At 42.0% G+C, this 13731-nt stretch overlaps 1 protein-coding gene across 15 annotated transcripts in view; it reads right to left on the bottom strand.

The window, feature by feature from the left end:
- Positions 1-13731, bottom strand: part of CDK15 (cyclin dependent kinase 15) — a 105298-nt gene that overhangs the window by 66820 nt on the left and 24747 nt on the right. For all 15 annotated transcript variants that reach the window (XR_002339420.2, XR_014828895.1, XR_014828894.1 and 12 more), the window contains 2 exons: positions 4591-4685; positions 3205-3267 (listed from right to left, as the gene is read on the bottom strand). Coding sequence is in view for 9 of the 15 variants with exons in the window: in XM_084998373.1 (XP_084854499.1) it covers positions 3205-3267; positions 4591-4685 (158 nt within the window). In the remaining 6 variants the exon portion in view is untranslated. The remainder of the gene's footprint in view (positions 1-3204; positions 3268-4590; positions 4686-13731) is intronic.

Below are 13731 nucleotides of genomic sequence, written 5' to 3'. Positions count from 1 at the left end.
CATTGAGGCCTTTGTCATTTCTTACCTAGAACCTTGCTACTCAAAGTTTGGTCCTCGACCAGCAGCATCTGTATCACCTTGGAGCATGTTAAAAATGCAAAGCTCGGGCCTCACCCTAGACTTACTGGATCAGATGCCCAGGTCACGCGTCTGCTCACTGAAGCTTGAGAAGCGCTGGGCTCGCCCACATCAATAAACTCCTAACTGGAATCCCTGACTCCAGCCTCTTCTCTTTAATCCATCCCGCAGACCACAATTACATAAATTTCCTTCTAATCCTGTCATTCTTTTCCAGTCAAACCCCTTTAATGACTCTACTGTCGAAGGAATAAATCCACTTCTTAGAAAGTAATGCTCTCAGCCACCTACTCAATCTATTTCCCCAGACTAATGTACCCCATTTCACTAAGGCAGTCTATTTCAGGCCAATAGGACCAGCAATGTCATAAGGCACTAGTGGAAAAGAATCTTAACCAAGAATCCCTTTGAGCAATGGCAAAAACTGGTTCTATAACTTTAGGTAAAATAGTTGACCTTTTAAACCCTGGATTCTCATTCTGCAACATAAGGAAGTTAGACCAACCCAGTGTTTTTAAGGCTTTTTTTTTTTTTTTTTTTTTTTTCACTGCAACCCACAGGAAGAAATACATATGTTTCTAGTTTTCCATACACACATAGTTAATATAAGCACAGTTTCAACTGGGAAAAAAGCTGCATGAAATAATGCTCATTCTTACTAAGTGTAATATCCTATAATATTTTCTAATCTCTCCTCATTCATCCCATTTCATTTTTTAAAATGCTGATTGCTAAACACCAACAGATTTCATAACCCAGTAATGGATTAGCACTTGAGGTGTGAAAAACACTGCGGTCCTTTCAACCCTAATAGTCCACGACTCTGGATCCACTTCCTTGAACACATCCTCTGATTCCGTGCTCTGTGCCTTTGTTGAAAACATTCCTTCCTCCTGTGACATCCCCCCCCTATTCCAGCCTCTTGAAATGCATGCCATCTTTTAAGGTCTGCCTTATTAAAACCTCTTAAAATGAGAACATCTCTTTTACTTTGCACATCTACAACATTAGGTCTCATTTCTTACTTGATATTATTCACTGATGTCCTGCAATGCTTTTGATGTGTATGTCTTATCTCCTGTTTGGGGCTCTAAGTCCCTCGAGGGCTGGAATCATGTCTTCTACGTCTCTCTATCCTGCTAAGCATTTAGCATAAGTGAGTCACTCAAGCCTGAAAATGTTCTTTCTCACAGTGTCTCTTTCTCTAACGGTCCTTCTATTTCACCAACACCTCTAGTTCCTTGACTGTTCAGCTCGCTCCCTAGCTATCAGCAACCTGCCTATCTTCATTTCCTTCCTTCAGATTGGACTCCATTGAGAAGCCCCTGCCCATCACTTTAACTTTGCTCTTGACAATCTCCAAATCTCTTGCCCAACTGTCCTTTCCTCTCACATGTCTGACAAAACCCCAATTCTGAATCAATCCAACCGTCTACTTTCTCTGCTCCTCGATTTGAATTGCTTAGTGCTGCCATTTAAAAAATGAAAGAGGGAGTTCCCTTTGTGGCTCAGTGGTTAACGAATCCAACTAGGAACCATGAGGTTGCGGGTTCAATCCCTGGCCTTGCTCAGTGGGTTAAGGATCTGGTGTTGCCATGAGCTGTGGTGTAGGTCGCAGACACGGCTCGGATCCCATGTTGTTGTGGCTCTGGCGTAGGCCGGCGGCTGCAGCTTCGATTCGACCCCTAGCCTGGGAACCTCCATATGCCACAGGAGTGGCCCAAGAGATGGCAAAAAATAAAAATAAAAATAAAAAAATTAAAAAATAAAATAAAATAAAAAAATGAAAGAAATCGCATGGTTATGGAGACAATAGCTTACATCCTCACCAGAGTCCTTAACACACTGCTAGACATTCCTTCTCAATTTCCTAGTTAATTCTCTGTTTTACATTCTTTTAGCCACATTAAAATGTTTTCACTCTCTTTAAACCCCTGTCTGCAGACATTCCTTTCCCCTCTGCCTCCAACTCCGGACCGGGTCCCCTTACTCTGAGCTCTCATCGTATCCCTACTTTATACGGCCATAGCCCTCATCACTTTGCTTCTTACTCCCTATTTAAGTCCATATATCTTATTGGGCTTTAGTTTATTGAGAATAAGAAACACAGCTTATTCATCATTGTAAACCTCAGGACTTAATCTGGTCCTAAGAATTCACTAAATATTTCTTCAATGAATGAATGAACACAAATATTGGTTGAATGAGTACATCACACACAAATCTCATACAGTTATATTAAGGGCCAATCAATTAATGCCAATAAAACCTTAGGGAATGGAAAGTATGAAATACAAATGCTTTCTAAAATTTATAACAGATGTAGAATTATTGCTAGCTAAGAGTTTATTATTATTTCTATTCCAGTGACTAGAAAAATGGAACTTGTTCTCACATATGCTAAGATCTGGGAGAACAAGCAAAAGGATGACAGACAAAGATCCCACAAGGTAATTTGTTTATTAGTTCTAGTGGGGAGCTATCACTCCAACACAACCTTTATTAACTACCACAGTGGTCTGCTATGAAGAAAGGATTTATTTTACGATGGCCTAACTTCCCTTCTTTCCTTTTTTTTTTTTTTGTCTTTTTGCCATTTCTTGGGCTGCTTCCACGGCATATGGAGGTTCCCAGGCTAGGGGTCTAATCAGAGCTGTAGCTGCCAGCGTACGCCAGAGCCACAGCAACGTGGGATCCGAGCCGCATCTGCGATCTACACCACAGCTCATGGCAACGCCGGATCCTTAACTCACTGATCGAGGCCAGGGATCAAACCCGTAACCTCGTGGTTCCTAGTCAGATTCATTAACTGCTGCGCCACGACGGGAACTCCCCTTCTTTCCTTTTAATGCAATTCTTTTTAATTGGTTTCTACTTCTAAAGACACATTTGCATGATGGCAATGACTGACAGGGTTAGGCAGCCCAGAAAACAGCTGGACATTGCTCCATATCTTGAGGGGCAACTCTTTTTTTTTTTTTTTAATTTTTACTTTTCTCTAGAATATCAATGATGTCCATCTTCTTATTTCAGTATCACGGGACTTTGGTTTGTGATGGCAGTCTGTTTCAAAATTCTCCTGCTGTGGGCAAGTCAGAGGAGAGTCCTGACTCTCAAAGTACTCACCCTGACATTGTGAGGATGAAGCCCTCCTGGGTGCTGGGACATATACTGGGCCAGGTCCGTGTGCTACACAGAGAGGTGGAGAGGAAGACGTTAGCAGTGCTTGGTCACTGTCATGAAGCAGACCACAGACTTGACTCTCAGAGGTATCACATAGTTCAGAATTTTTGAGAACAAGATAAGGCAGGAGTTCCTGTTGTGGCTCAGTGTGTTACAAACATGACTAGTATCCATGAGGATGCAGGTTTGATCCCTGGGCTTCCTTCGAGAGTTAAGGAGCCGATGTTGTGTGAGCTGTGGTATAGACCAGCAGCTGCAGCTCTGATCTAACCCCTAGCCTGGGAACTTCCATATGCCTCAGGTGAGGTCCTAAAAAACGAAAAAAAAAAGATGCAAAATGTACATGACCAGGGTGTCTGAGACACCACTGTTAAAGTCAAAAATAGTGTGTCTTCCTAACTGGCTGCTCTTAGAAGGAAGCCTATTTCTGGACACAAAGAGAGGCTTATTTTATTTTATTTTTACAGCCACCCCTGCAGCATTTGGAAGTTCCTGGTTTAAGGGTTGAATCAGAGCTGCAGCTGTTAGCCTACACCACAGGGACGGCAATGCCAGATCCAAGCCACATCTGTAACCTATGCCACAGCTCATGGCAAAGATCGATGCTTAAGCTGATGTGCAAGGCCAGGGATCGAACCCACATCATCACAGACACAATGTCAGATTCCTTTTTTTTTTTGGTCTTTTCATGGCTAATCCCCTGGCATATGGAGGTTCCCAGGCTGAGCCACGATGGGAACTCCACTATGTCAGTTTCTTAACCTGGTGAACTACAACAGGAACTCCCTAGAGAGACACATTTTAAACAACCGCCACTGAATACAATGACACAGATTTTTTTTTTTTACTCTCCAAGTATCCCTGGTGGCACGTCAGGTACATATATAACTTATGACCTCTTTCTCCTAATATCTGAACTTTTTTTTTTTTCAAAAATAAAAATGAGTTATTCTTTAGTAAACTTGGATACAATTTTTTAAAACCTGTGGTTTATATCTTTATCATCAATGAAAATCCGTTGACTCTGCTCAGACAGTGATTAAAAATAGATGGAAAAAGAAGTGCAATAGTTTTATTCAGGAGGTAAACTTGAAGTGCTTATTTCTTATTGCTGGCGATGGGGGAAAAGGCAGCAAACATAGTGGGTAAAGGAGCAGGACTAAAGCGTGAGCATAAGAACAATAGGCTCCACTAATCACAATAATGAAAATTTCCATGACACTTTCCACATTGTAATGAAAGTTTTATCATGCCATAAAATATTCACAGATTCATTACACAAACACCAGGCTTTTCCTTTAGGCTTTGTAAAATGCTGGGGCAACTTACCACGTATTCAAAAACGAATGTCAGTGTCTCTTTGGTGTGGATTATGTCATGCAAGAGCACAATATTGGCATGTTTCAAACCCTTCAGGAGAGAAGCTAGAAAAATTAAACAAAATGTCGATTCAATCATCGATCATGAAAGTACCACTTTAAAGATATCAAGCGCTATTTATTTTTTTAAACATTTCAAATCAAGCATTCTGGTTTTTCAATGCTGGCAAAAAAAAAAAAAATCTCTTGTGAAACAATATTGAAAACTATAAAAAACTTCATTATTTATTAAATGGTGAATCATTGCATTTACATAACTTATTTTTCTTACAGGCAAGAGCAGTTGCAAAAAAATGTGTTTCCATTTACCCAATCAATTTCATCAAAGCACTCACAGCACTTTGAAAACGCCTTCCTCTGGGAAGCTTATCATCTTTGCTTCAGAGCTAAAAGAGAGGAAGCCTGGAGAGATTTGGGCCATTCAAGGAGCAAGCAAAGGAGCGTTCTGCCTTCTAGAGCAGGACTTTGCAACATGTGACCATGCTCTCAAACTCAAAGTCCCACAGGGGGTCAGCAGGGCCTGTGGATGTGATTGGTAGAAGGAGGGATAAGAGCATGGGATCAAAGGTTGTTGAGCACGATGCACAAAGTGGATGGGATTTCTTAACGGGAGAATTGCAAACCTGCGGAAAGGAGAACGTTCAAACTTAAAAAGAGAAGAGGACCAAACTCGAGGAGCCTGACTGAGTGAGAAGGGCTGAGGACTGTCTCCTGCATCATCAATGATGGGTTATTAGAAGGCAGCTCTAAAAGGGAAGAGTCACCACAGAAGGCCAGTGAGCAGCTGAGAGAAGGTTTGAAAGGCTGTCTTTAGAGGCTCCAGAGATGGGAAGACCCCCCAGCTTCAGGAGGGTGGAGATCAGAACAGTCACCATAAGGAGATGGTGAGTCTCAGCTCAGGGCATCCCTGAATGAAGAAAAGTGTCCTTAAGTCTTCAAGGAAAGGAAAAGTGAAGTATAAAAAACTCGAATCAGGAGTTCGAGTTGTGGCCCAGCAGGTTAAGAACCCAACTAGTATCCATGAGGATGTGGTTCAATACCTGGCCTCGCTCAGTGGGCTATGGATAGGGCGATGCTGTGAACTGTGCTATAGGTTGAAGATGTGGCTTGGATCTGGTGTTGCTGGGACTGTGGTGTAGGCCGCCAGCTGCAGCTCTGATTGGACCCCTAACCGGGAACTTCCATATGTCGCAGGTGTGGCCCTAAAAAGAAAAAAGAAAAACAAAACTTCAAATCACTGTTCTGCAAGGTCTGCCTGCGTATCCTGACTCTTATCCGGATGTCGTATCAGGATAGCATATCACCAACACTCTCCCAGAATTCCATAAGATTAAAAAGAAACTGACTTAAACACTCTAATTTCGGAACACAATTACTTCCTTCAGAAATCTTATTCTGTTGTAATGATCTTCTGTCCTTTTGCCCTCCTGGCAGCCATGCTCCCTTCTGGAGTGGACATGCTATTCTAATGGGGCTGACCCCACCCTACCCAAATTGGGCAAGTGACTACGGGTCTGGCTAATCAGAGCGCAGCACCTCTCAGCCAGAGTGATTGGTTCAGAGACAGGCACAAAATCCAAGCCTGAGAGAGCCCTAATTTTGCTTGTGCCGTTGGGAAAGAATGCTTTCTTTTCCACGAGGGCTGAATTTCTATTTGTAGGATTTAGCCAGGACCTGCTGTGGCCAGATTACCCATTCCTGGGACTAAACCTAAGGCAGATAAAAACAGTGTTGGGTAATGGACAAATTCCTGGTGATGTCCTCTGTACCCTGCAAACCTGTAATGATCAGATAGATCTCTGAGCTAGTGAATCTTCTTCTTGACTTAACCTCAGTTTGAGCTGGGAATCTCTTACCACCAAGAGAGCCCATTACACCTGCTGACCCTATTCTGCTTAAATGACTAATGCTCTTACTTGGGCTTCGCCCCCCCACCCCCCGAATCCTTATGAGCTAAATTATGATTTCACACTTACAAGTACATTGCTTTGTAAATGTAGTACACAGTTTCACAGGCATCTGTTTACTGTCCCTAGTCCCAGACTGAAGACTACATGGAAGTAGAGGGTGTGACTTTCACTCTCTTTTGGATGCTGCGACACTACCCAGTACAATGCTCAGCCAAGAGTAGGCACTTGATTTTTCAAAGAGATTTACTGGGTGTCTTAACGGAGAACTGACTGTAGATACAGCCCAAAGCCCTAATGTGAATCCCTGCCCTGTCACTTTCTATCTGAGTGAGCTCAGGAGAGACTCTCAACCCAAGTCTCTATCCACCTATTGGAAAAAGGAGATAATGCCTTTCCCTATTTGACTTCACAAGGTTGACATGAGGATGGAATCAGATCCCATGTGGAACCCTTGGTAAAAGTAAAGCATCACTTGGCTGCAAAATAGAATACCCCAGCCATCAGTTTCTTTGCTCCCCTTTTGCTTTGAGCCCCACAAAACTCTTACTCCCAGATTAATATCTTAAAATGCTGTCTATGTCATGTTTCTGCTGGGGTTTTCAACCCCTTCCACATTTACAACACTGACTCTGGAGAATCAGTGGAGAATGTTTGTATTTGACTGTATTTTTATTTATAAATTATGTTCATGAATGTCTCTCTTCTCTCTCTCTCTCTACACACACACACACACACACACACACACACACACACACACACACACAATGCATTACGAATATATCAAAATTAGATTTTAAAAGGATATGGTAAAGCTGAAATTGCTAAATATTAACATATTTGAATTGTATTTTTAATATAATTTTAGTCCCACTTAAATATATTGCTAAAACTCCTCATGCTTATTTTTAGCCATGATAGTGTGTTTTGTTAATCACAATGGCCTCATACCATCATTTGCTAAAAAGCTCAAGGGACAGTATCTACTTAGGGTAAGGCTTACTACTAACAACATTGGGTATAAATCTTTATTTCTTAGAGCTTTCTTGACAATTTCTGTTTTACAGGAGTAAGAAAAGTGTCCCTTCCGCCATTTCTCTGTTGTTTTCTTTTATTGACATTATTACTCTCATCTTTAACCCACACTTTTCCGGAAATCTTTTGAAACCATTAATCCATTTGATGAGGATGCCCCACTCTAGTGACAATTCTTACAACTCCTTCTCACAGCCTTATCCACTCCATCAGCAAATCTGCTGGCAATTCCTTCAGAACAAGTCCAGAGCCTTCTTGCCATCTCCTCTGCTCCCAGGTGGAGCCAGGCCACCATCATCGTGCCTGAATCACTGCAAACGTCTCCCTGCTTCCTCCTTCCTTTTCCACAAAACCCAGCCACTGTGATCCTTCTCATTTGAAAGTCAGGGCATGTCTGTCCTGGCTCCTAACCCTGCCAGTGGTGTCTCATCTCACTCAGAGTGAGAGCAGAGGCTGGTATGAGAGCCTGCCCACCCTTGGCACCTCCCTGCCCTCCTCTTCTCACCCCCATCCTTGCTCACTTGGTTCTGGCCACAGTGGCCTCCAGGCTGTTCCTTGGACACACCAAACACATCTCCATCCCAGCTCTTGCACTTGCCATCATCTCTGCCTGTTACCCTCTTGTCTCAGGTCAACATGCTACCTCCCTTGCTTCCTTCAGGCCCCCGCTCAAATTATATGTATAAGCCTGGGTTTCCCCGATCCCTCTCAATGAGAAAACAGCCCCCCACCCTGCCCCACCCCTAGTGATCCTCTATCCTTGTGCCCTGTGGTATTCGCCACAGCCCTTATCACCCCTGACACACTATCTGTTTGTTGACTGTCTCTGCGTTTCAGAATATAAACTCCATGGAGGGCAGGTGCATTTGTCTTTTTTTTTTTTTTTTTTTTTTGCCTGTGCCCACAGCATCCTGAAGTTCCCAGGCCAGGGATCAAACCCACACCACAACAGTGACCTGAATCACAGCAGAGACAATGCCAGGTCCTTAACCCGCTCAGCTACCAGTAATCTCCTGCCTTTTTTGCTTATTGCTATACTGGCAGTGCCTAGAATGATATCTAGGATATTATTAACACTCAGTAAATATTTGCTATTGAACTAGTGGTCACTAATTACCTAATATTTATATACATGTTATTGGTTGGCATAGGGTGTTTCTGTTGAAGACACTTTTATTCCTTGTTTCTTTTAATTATATTTATAAATGTCATGTGTGTTAGGGCCATGTCTATTACTGTTTTTTTTTTAACACCCCAGAACTACTGAAATACTTATATGGAAAATGTGAGTTTTGATGAGTAATAGGGAATTCACATGAAAGAACAGGTGATGTTTTAAAGCAGTTACCTCATGGTATGGGTGTATTGTTTGGTGCATCCACCAGAGATAGCTAAAATGCCTACCGCCTCAGATGTGTGGGTCTTAAACCCAGGAAGCAAGGGTCATTTTTCCAGTTTTAAGGATGCCTCTTAAACTTCACAGCAGGATGTGGTGTGTTCTGTGGGCTAATCAGCTGAGGGCTGCAAAAGCCAACTGAGAAGAGGAAAGATTCTAAAATCAGGGCATTCTGATTCCTGTAAAATTATCGTTTTTATAATTCACATATTCTAGATATATTTATTTTTGTCTTTTTCAAAGTAAAGACACAGGGATAGCCTGGGAGTCTTTAAAGCTCCAGACAAATGGAATCACAATGGAATTACTTTAAATACTTGATGGTGGTGAAGGTGATGATGGTGATGGTGATGGTGGTGATGGTGATGATGGTGATGGTAATGATGATGGTGATAATGATGGTGGTGGTGATGATGGTAATGATGATGGTGATGGTGATGGTGATGATGGTGGTGGTGATGGTGATGATGGTGATGGTGATGATGGTGGTGGTGATGGTGATGATGGTGATGGTGATAATGATGGTGATGGTGGTGATGGTGATGGTGGTGATGGTGATGGTGGTGGTGATAATGATGGTGGTGGTGATGGTGATGGTGATGGTGATGATGGTGATGGTGATGGTGATGGTGATGGTGGTGATGGTGATGGTGATGATGGTGATGGTGATGATGGTGATGGTGATGGTGATGATGGTGATGGTGATGATGGTGATGGTGATGATGGTGATGGTGATGATGGTGATGGTGATGGTGGTGATGGTGATGATGGTGATGGTGATGATGGTGATGATGGTGATGGTGGTGATGGTGATGATGGTGATGGTGATGGTGGTGATGGTGATGGTGGTGATGGTGATGGTGGTGATGATGGTGATGGTGGTGATGGTGATGATGATGATGGTGGTGGTGATGATGGTGATGGTGATGATGGTGGTGGTGATGATGGTGATGATGATGATGGTGGTGGTGATGATGGTGATGATGGTGATAAATGCTCACTGAGCATTTACAAGCCAGGAACTGGCCTAAGAATTTTACATATACCAACTTGGTATGATCATGAGAATACCCAGGAGGCCAAAGAGAAAACCTGAAGAAAGCAACATAATCCCAAAAACAGAAAAAAAAAAAAAAAAAAAAAAGACCCATGTGAAAGCATTAGTCAGCTCATTTTAAAAATGCAAAGTATTTTCTTCTTTATTTTAAATGTCCAACTAAATATCAGTGGAATTCCAGCCAAAGGAATGAATTTATTTATTTATTTATTTATTTATTTATTTATTGTCTTTTTGCCTTTTCTAGGGCCACTCCCGCCGCATATGGAGGTTCCCAGGCTAGGGGTCTAATCGGAGCTGTAGCTACTGGCCTATGCCAGAGCCACAGCAGCGGGGGATCCAAGCCGGGTCTGCAACCTACACCACAGCTGATGGCAACGCTGGATCCTTAACCCACTGAGCAAGGCCAGGGATGGAACCCGCAACCTCATGGTTCCTAGTCAGATTCGTTAACCACTGTGGTGCGACGGGAACTCCCAGCCAATGGAATTTAAACCAATTCTCATTTATGTAAAAGATTAGTAATTTAGAAAAAAAAACTACCTTTTTCATCTTGCAATATGAGCATATTTAATTTCTTTGTTTTGTTCATTTCATTGGAGTTTGTGGTTTAGTGAAGTTTTAGGACAACTGAAGCCTTCCAAATGCAATGGGTCAGGATGTTTGATGTTTGATGTTTCTGCTTCAAGTTAGAAGAAAATGTAAAGATAACAATGACAAAGAAGAAGGCTGACTCTCAAAGTCCTGGGGCACAGCTACATAGAGCTGAGTGCCTGGGAGTCAAAGCCCTCCCTAGGCTCTGAGCTCCTTGAGCACCTGGCACAGGCCTGGCATGTGGTGCTCAGTTAAGTGCTTATGAATTAATGAAGACTGGACAGGAGTTCCCTTGTTGTGCAGTTAAGGATCTGGTGTTGTCTCTGCTGTGTCTCAGGTTGCTGAATGGGGTGGGTTTGATCCTTGGCCCAAAAACTTACATATACTGTGTGTGTGGACAGAAAAAAAAAAAATGAAGACCAGACAGTTTTCATGAGTTTATGTAGGAGTCGCTAATGGAGCCAATACTGAGTCTCAACCCACATTGGGCACTGAATTGAAAAAGCTTGTAGTTCCTGATGCTAACTTTTCTCTGGCCTGAGTGTCACAAATCAAGTCAATGAGTTGAGTTACGCATTCCAAGAAGAGAAATCATCTAGATAATATTAAGACAAATGTTAGGAAATAGTTATCATCTGACTTTGGAATTATAATTCCAATCACATGATATTATTTTTTATAAAAATGTAACTATGCACATATAAATGTGTTATGTCCCTGATGTGATCTGAATGCATTTAATGGAGGACTTCTTGTCAACCAGGCTTGTCATAATCTATTTGTAGTAACCAGCAACTCAGTGGTTCTAACTGGTATCCTCCACCTCATTGTATGACCCCGCAGAGGTGCTTTCATCTATTTTTGGCTCAGTTTTCTTATATATGGACTGGGAATAATTACTTTCTAATGTTTCTTACTAGAAAATGAGCTTCAAAGATTCTCAGCCAAAACTGCTTTCTTATTTATTTATTTATTTATTTATTATTTATTATTTTGCTTTTTAGGGCCGAACACATGGCATAAGGAGATTCCAGGTTTGGGGTCCAATTGGAGCTACAGCTGCCGGCCTATACCACAGCCACAGCAATGCCAGATCCGAGCTGTGTCTGTGACCTACACCACAGCTCCCGGCAATGTCGGATTCTTAACCCACTGGGCAAGGCCAGGGATCAAACCTGCATCCTCATGGATCCTAGTTGGATTCATTAAATGCTGAGACATGACGGGAATTCCCTGTTTTCTAATTTAAAGACTTGCAATTACCGTGCTGTAGAGTGGATGAAAGAATCAGAATTAACACATATACAATATTATATATAATTTTTTTCAAAATGTTTCTCCTGCCTTTCTATTTTTAATTTTGCAAAAGGAAAAATGCTTGCATTAAGGATTTCTAAATTTATCATAATAAAGTAGAAAGTATTTTGTCTAGAATAGAACAGATTTTAATACATAATGACTGATTACTAGCTCTGTGACTTCAGACAAGTTACTTAACCTCTCTGAAGTTCAGATTCCTCCATCACTACAACAAAAATAAAACTTTATCAACTAGAGTTGATGTAAGGGTTCAAAAAGAAAATTGAGGTGGGGGAAGATTATGCCATATGCTTAGCCTTCAACAAAGATTAGTTCTATGCCTGCTTACTAACAAATGCTGCTAATAACATGCTGAAAGTCCTTGAAGTTCTTTTTAAACCAAGTTTCTATTTTTACAGAAAGATATTTTGAGTTCCCGTCATGGTGAAGCGGAAATGAATCCGACTAGGAACCATGAGGTTGTGGGTTCGATCCCTTGCCTCTCTCAGTGGGTTAAAGATCTGGTGTTGTCATGAGCTGTGGTGTAGGTCACAGACGTGGCTTGGATCTGGAGTTGCTGTGGCTCTGACACAGGCCAGCCGCAACAGCTCTGATTAGACCCCTAGACTGGGAACCTCAAAATGCCTAGGGTAAGGCCCTAAAAAGACAAAGGACCAAACAAAACAAAACAAATAAAAAAAGGGAAAGATATTTGGAGTTCCTGTCATGGCTGAGCGGAAACAAATCTGACTAGCATCCATGAGGACACAGGTTCGATCCCTGGCCTCACTCAGTAGGTTAAGGATCTGGCTTTGCTGTGAGCTGTGGTGTATTTTGCAGATGTGTCTCGGACCTGACGTTGCTGTGGCTGTGGCGTAGGACAGTGGCTACAGCTCCGATTCAACCCCTAGCCTGGGAGCCTCCATATACCATGGGTGCAGCCCTAAAAAGACAAAAAAAAAAAAAAAAAAAAAAAAAGAACCTTATTAAAATATTGATACATAGTTTAATAAAACTAAGGAATTCATTCTTATATAAAAACTTACAATGTTAGCCTATTCAAATATAAGTTTTCTCTTGGTTGCAAAAACAAACATTTAAAGGAGTTCCTGTCGTGGTACAAAATGAATCCGACTAGGAACCATGAGGTTGTGGGTTCGATCCCTGGCCTCGCTCAGTGGATTAAAGAACCGGTGTTGCCATGAGCTGTGGTGTAGGTGGTGGACATGGCTCGGATCTAGTGTTGCTGTCGCTTTGGTGTAGGCTGGCAGCTGTAACTCTGGTTAGACCCCTAGCCTGGGAACCCCCATATGCCACCAGCGCACCCCTAAAAAGACAAAAAGACCAAAAAAATTTAAAATATAATTATAGAGCCATTTATGAGAGATTTTCTAAGTTCCTATGAAGTTGGCTAATCTTTTCAATGAGTAGAGGAATGAGGGTAGGGAACCCACCACTGCCATATATCTAGCAGAGGCCCTGGTCATTGTAGGTGCTCAATAAATACTTGTGGAATGAATGCATAGAGAGTGCATGGATTTTGGCACCAAAGAGATTTGCTTTGAATCACAGCTCTGTACTGGAATCATAATATCTGTCTCCAAAGGTTGTTAAGAGGATTGAAAGGGGTAACACGTGAAAAGTACCTGGCACATGTATTAAGACATGTTTCCCTCCGTGCTGTTCATACTTTTGCTAATTTCATAATATTACACGTTATGATCAACGAGGATTCCAAACAGCCCGATGACTGAACCGCCACATGTTTTCTACAGATACCTCAACAGACCGTACATGCAGTAA

The sequence above is a fragment of the Sus scrofa genome, chromosome 15, assembly GCF_054392235.1.
Source record: "Sus scrofa isolate SSC_HxYL_T2T_F1_AM1 chromosome 15, Sscrofa_HxYL_maternal_Yorkshire_Landrace_v2.0, whole genome shotgun sequence".
Taxonomy (NCBI): Eukaryota; Metazoa; Chordata; class Mammalia; order Artiodactyla; family Suidae; genus Sus; species Sus scrofa.
The sequence above is the reverse complement of the archived record's forward strand: the minus strand, read 5'-3'. Positions and strand labels throughout refer to the sequence as shown.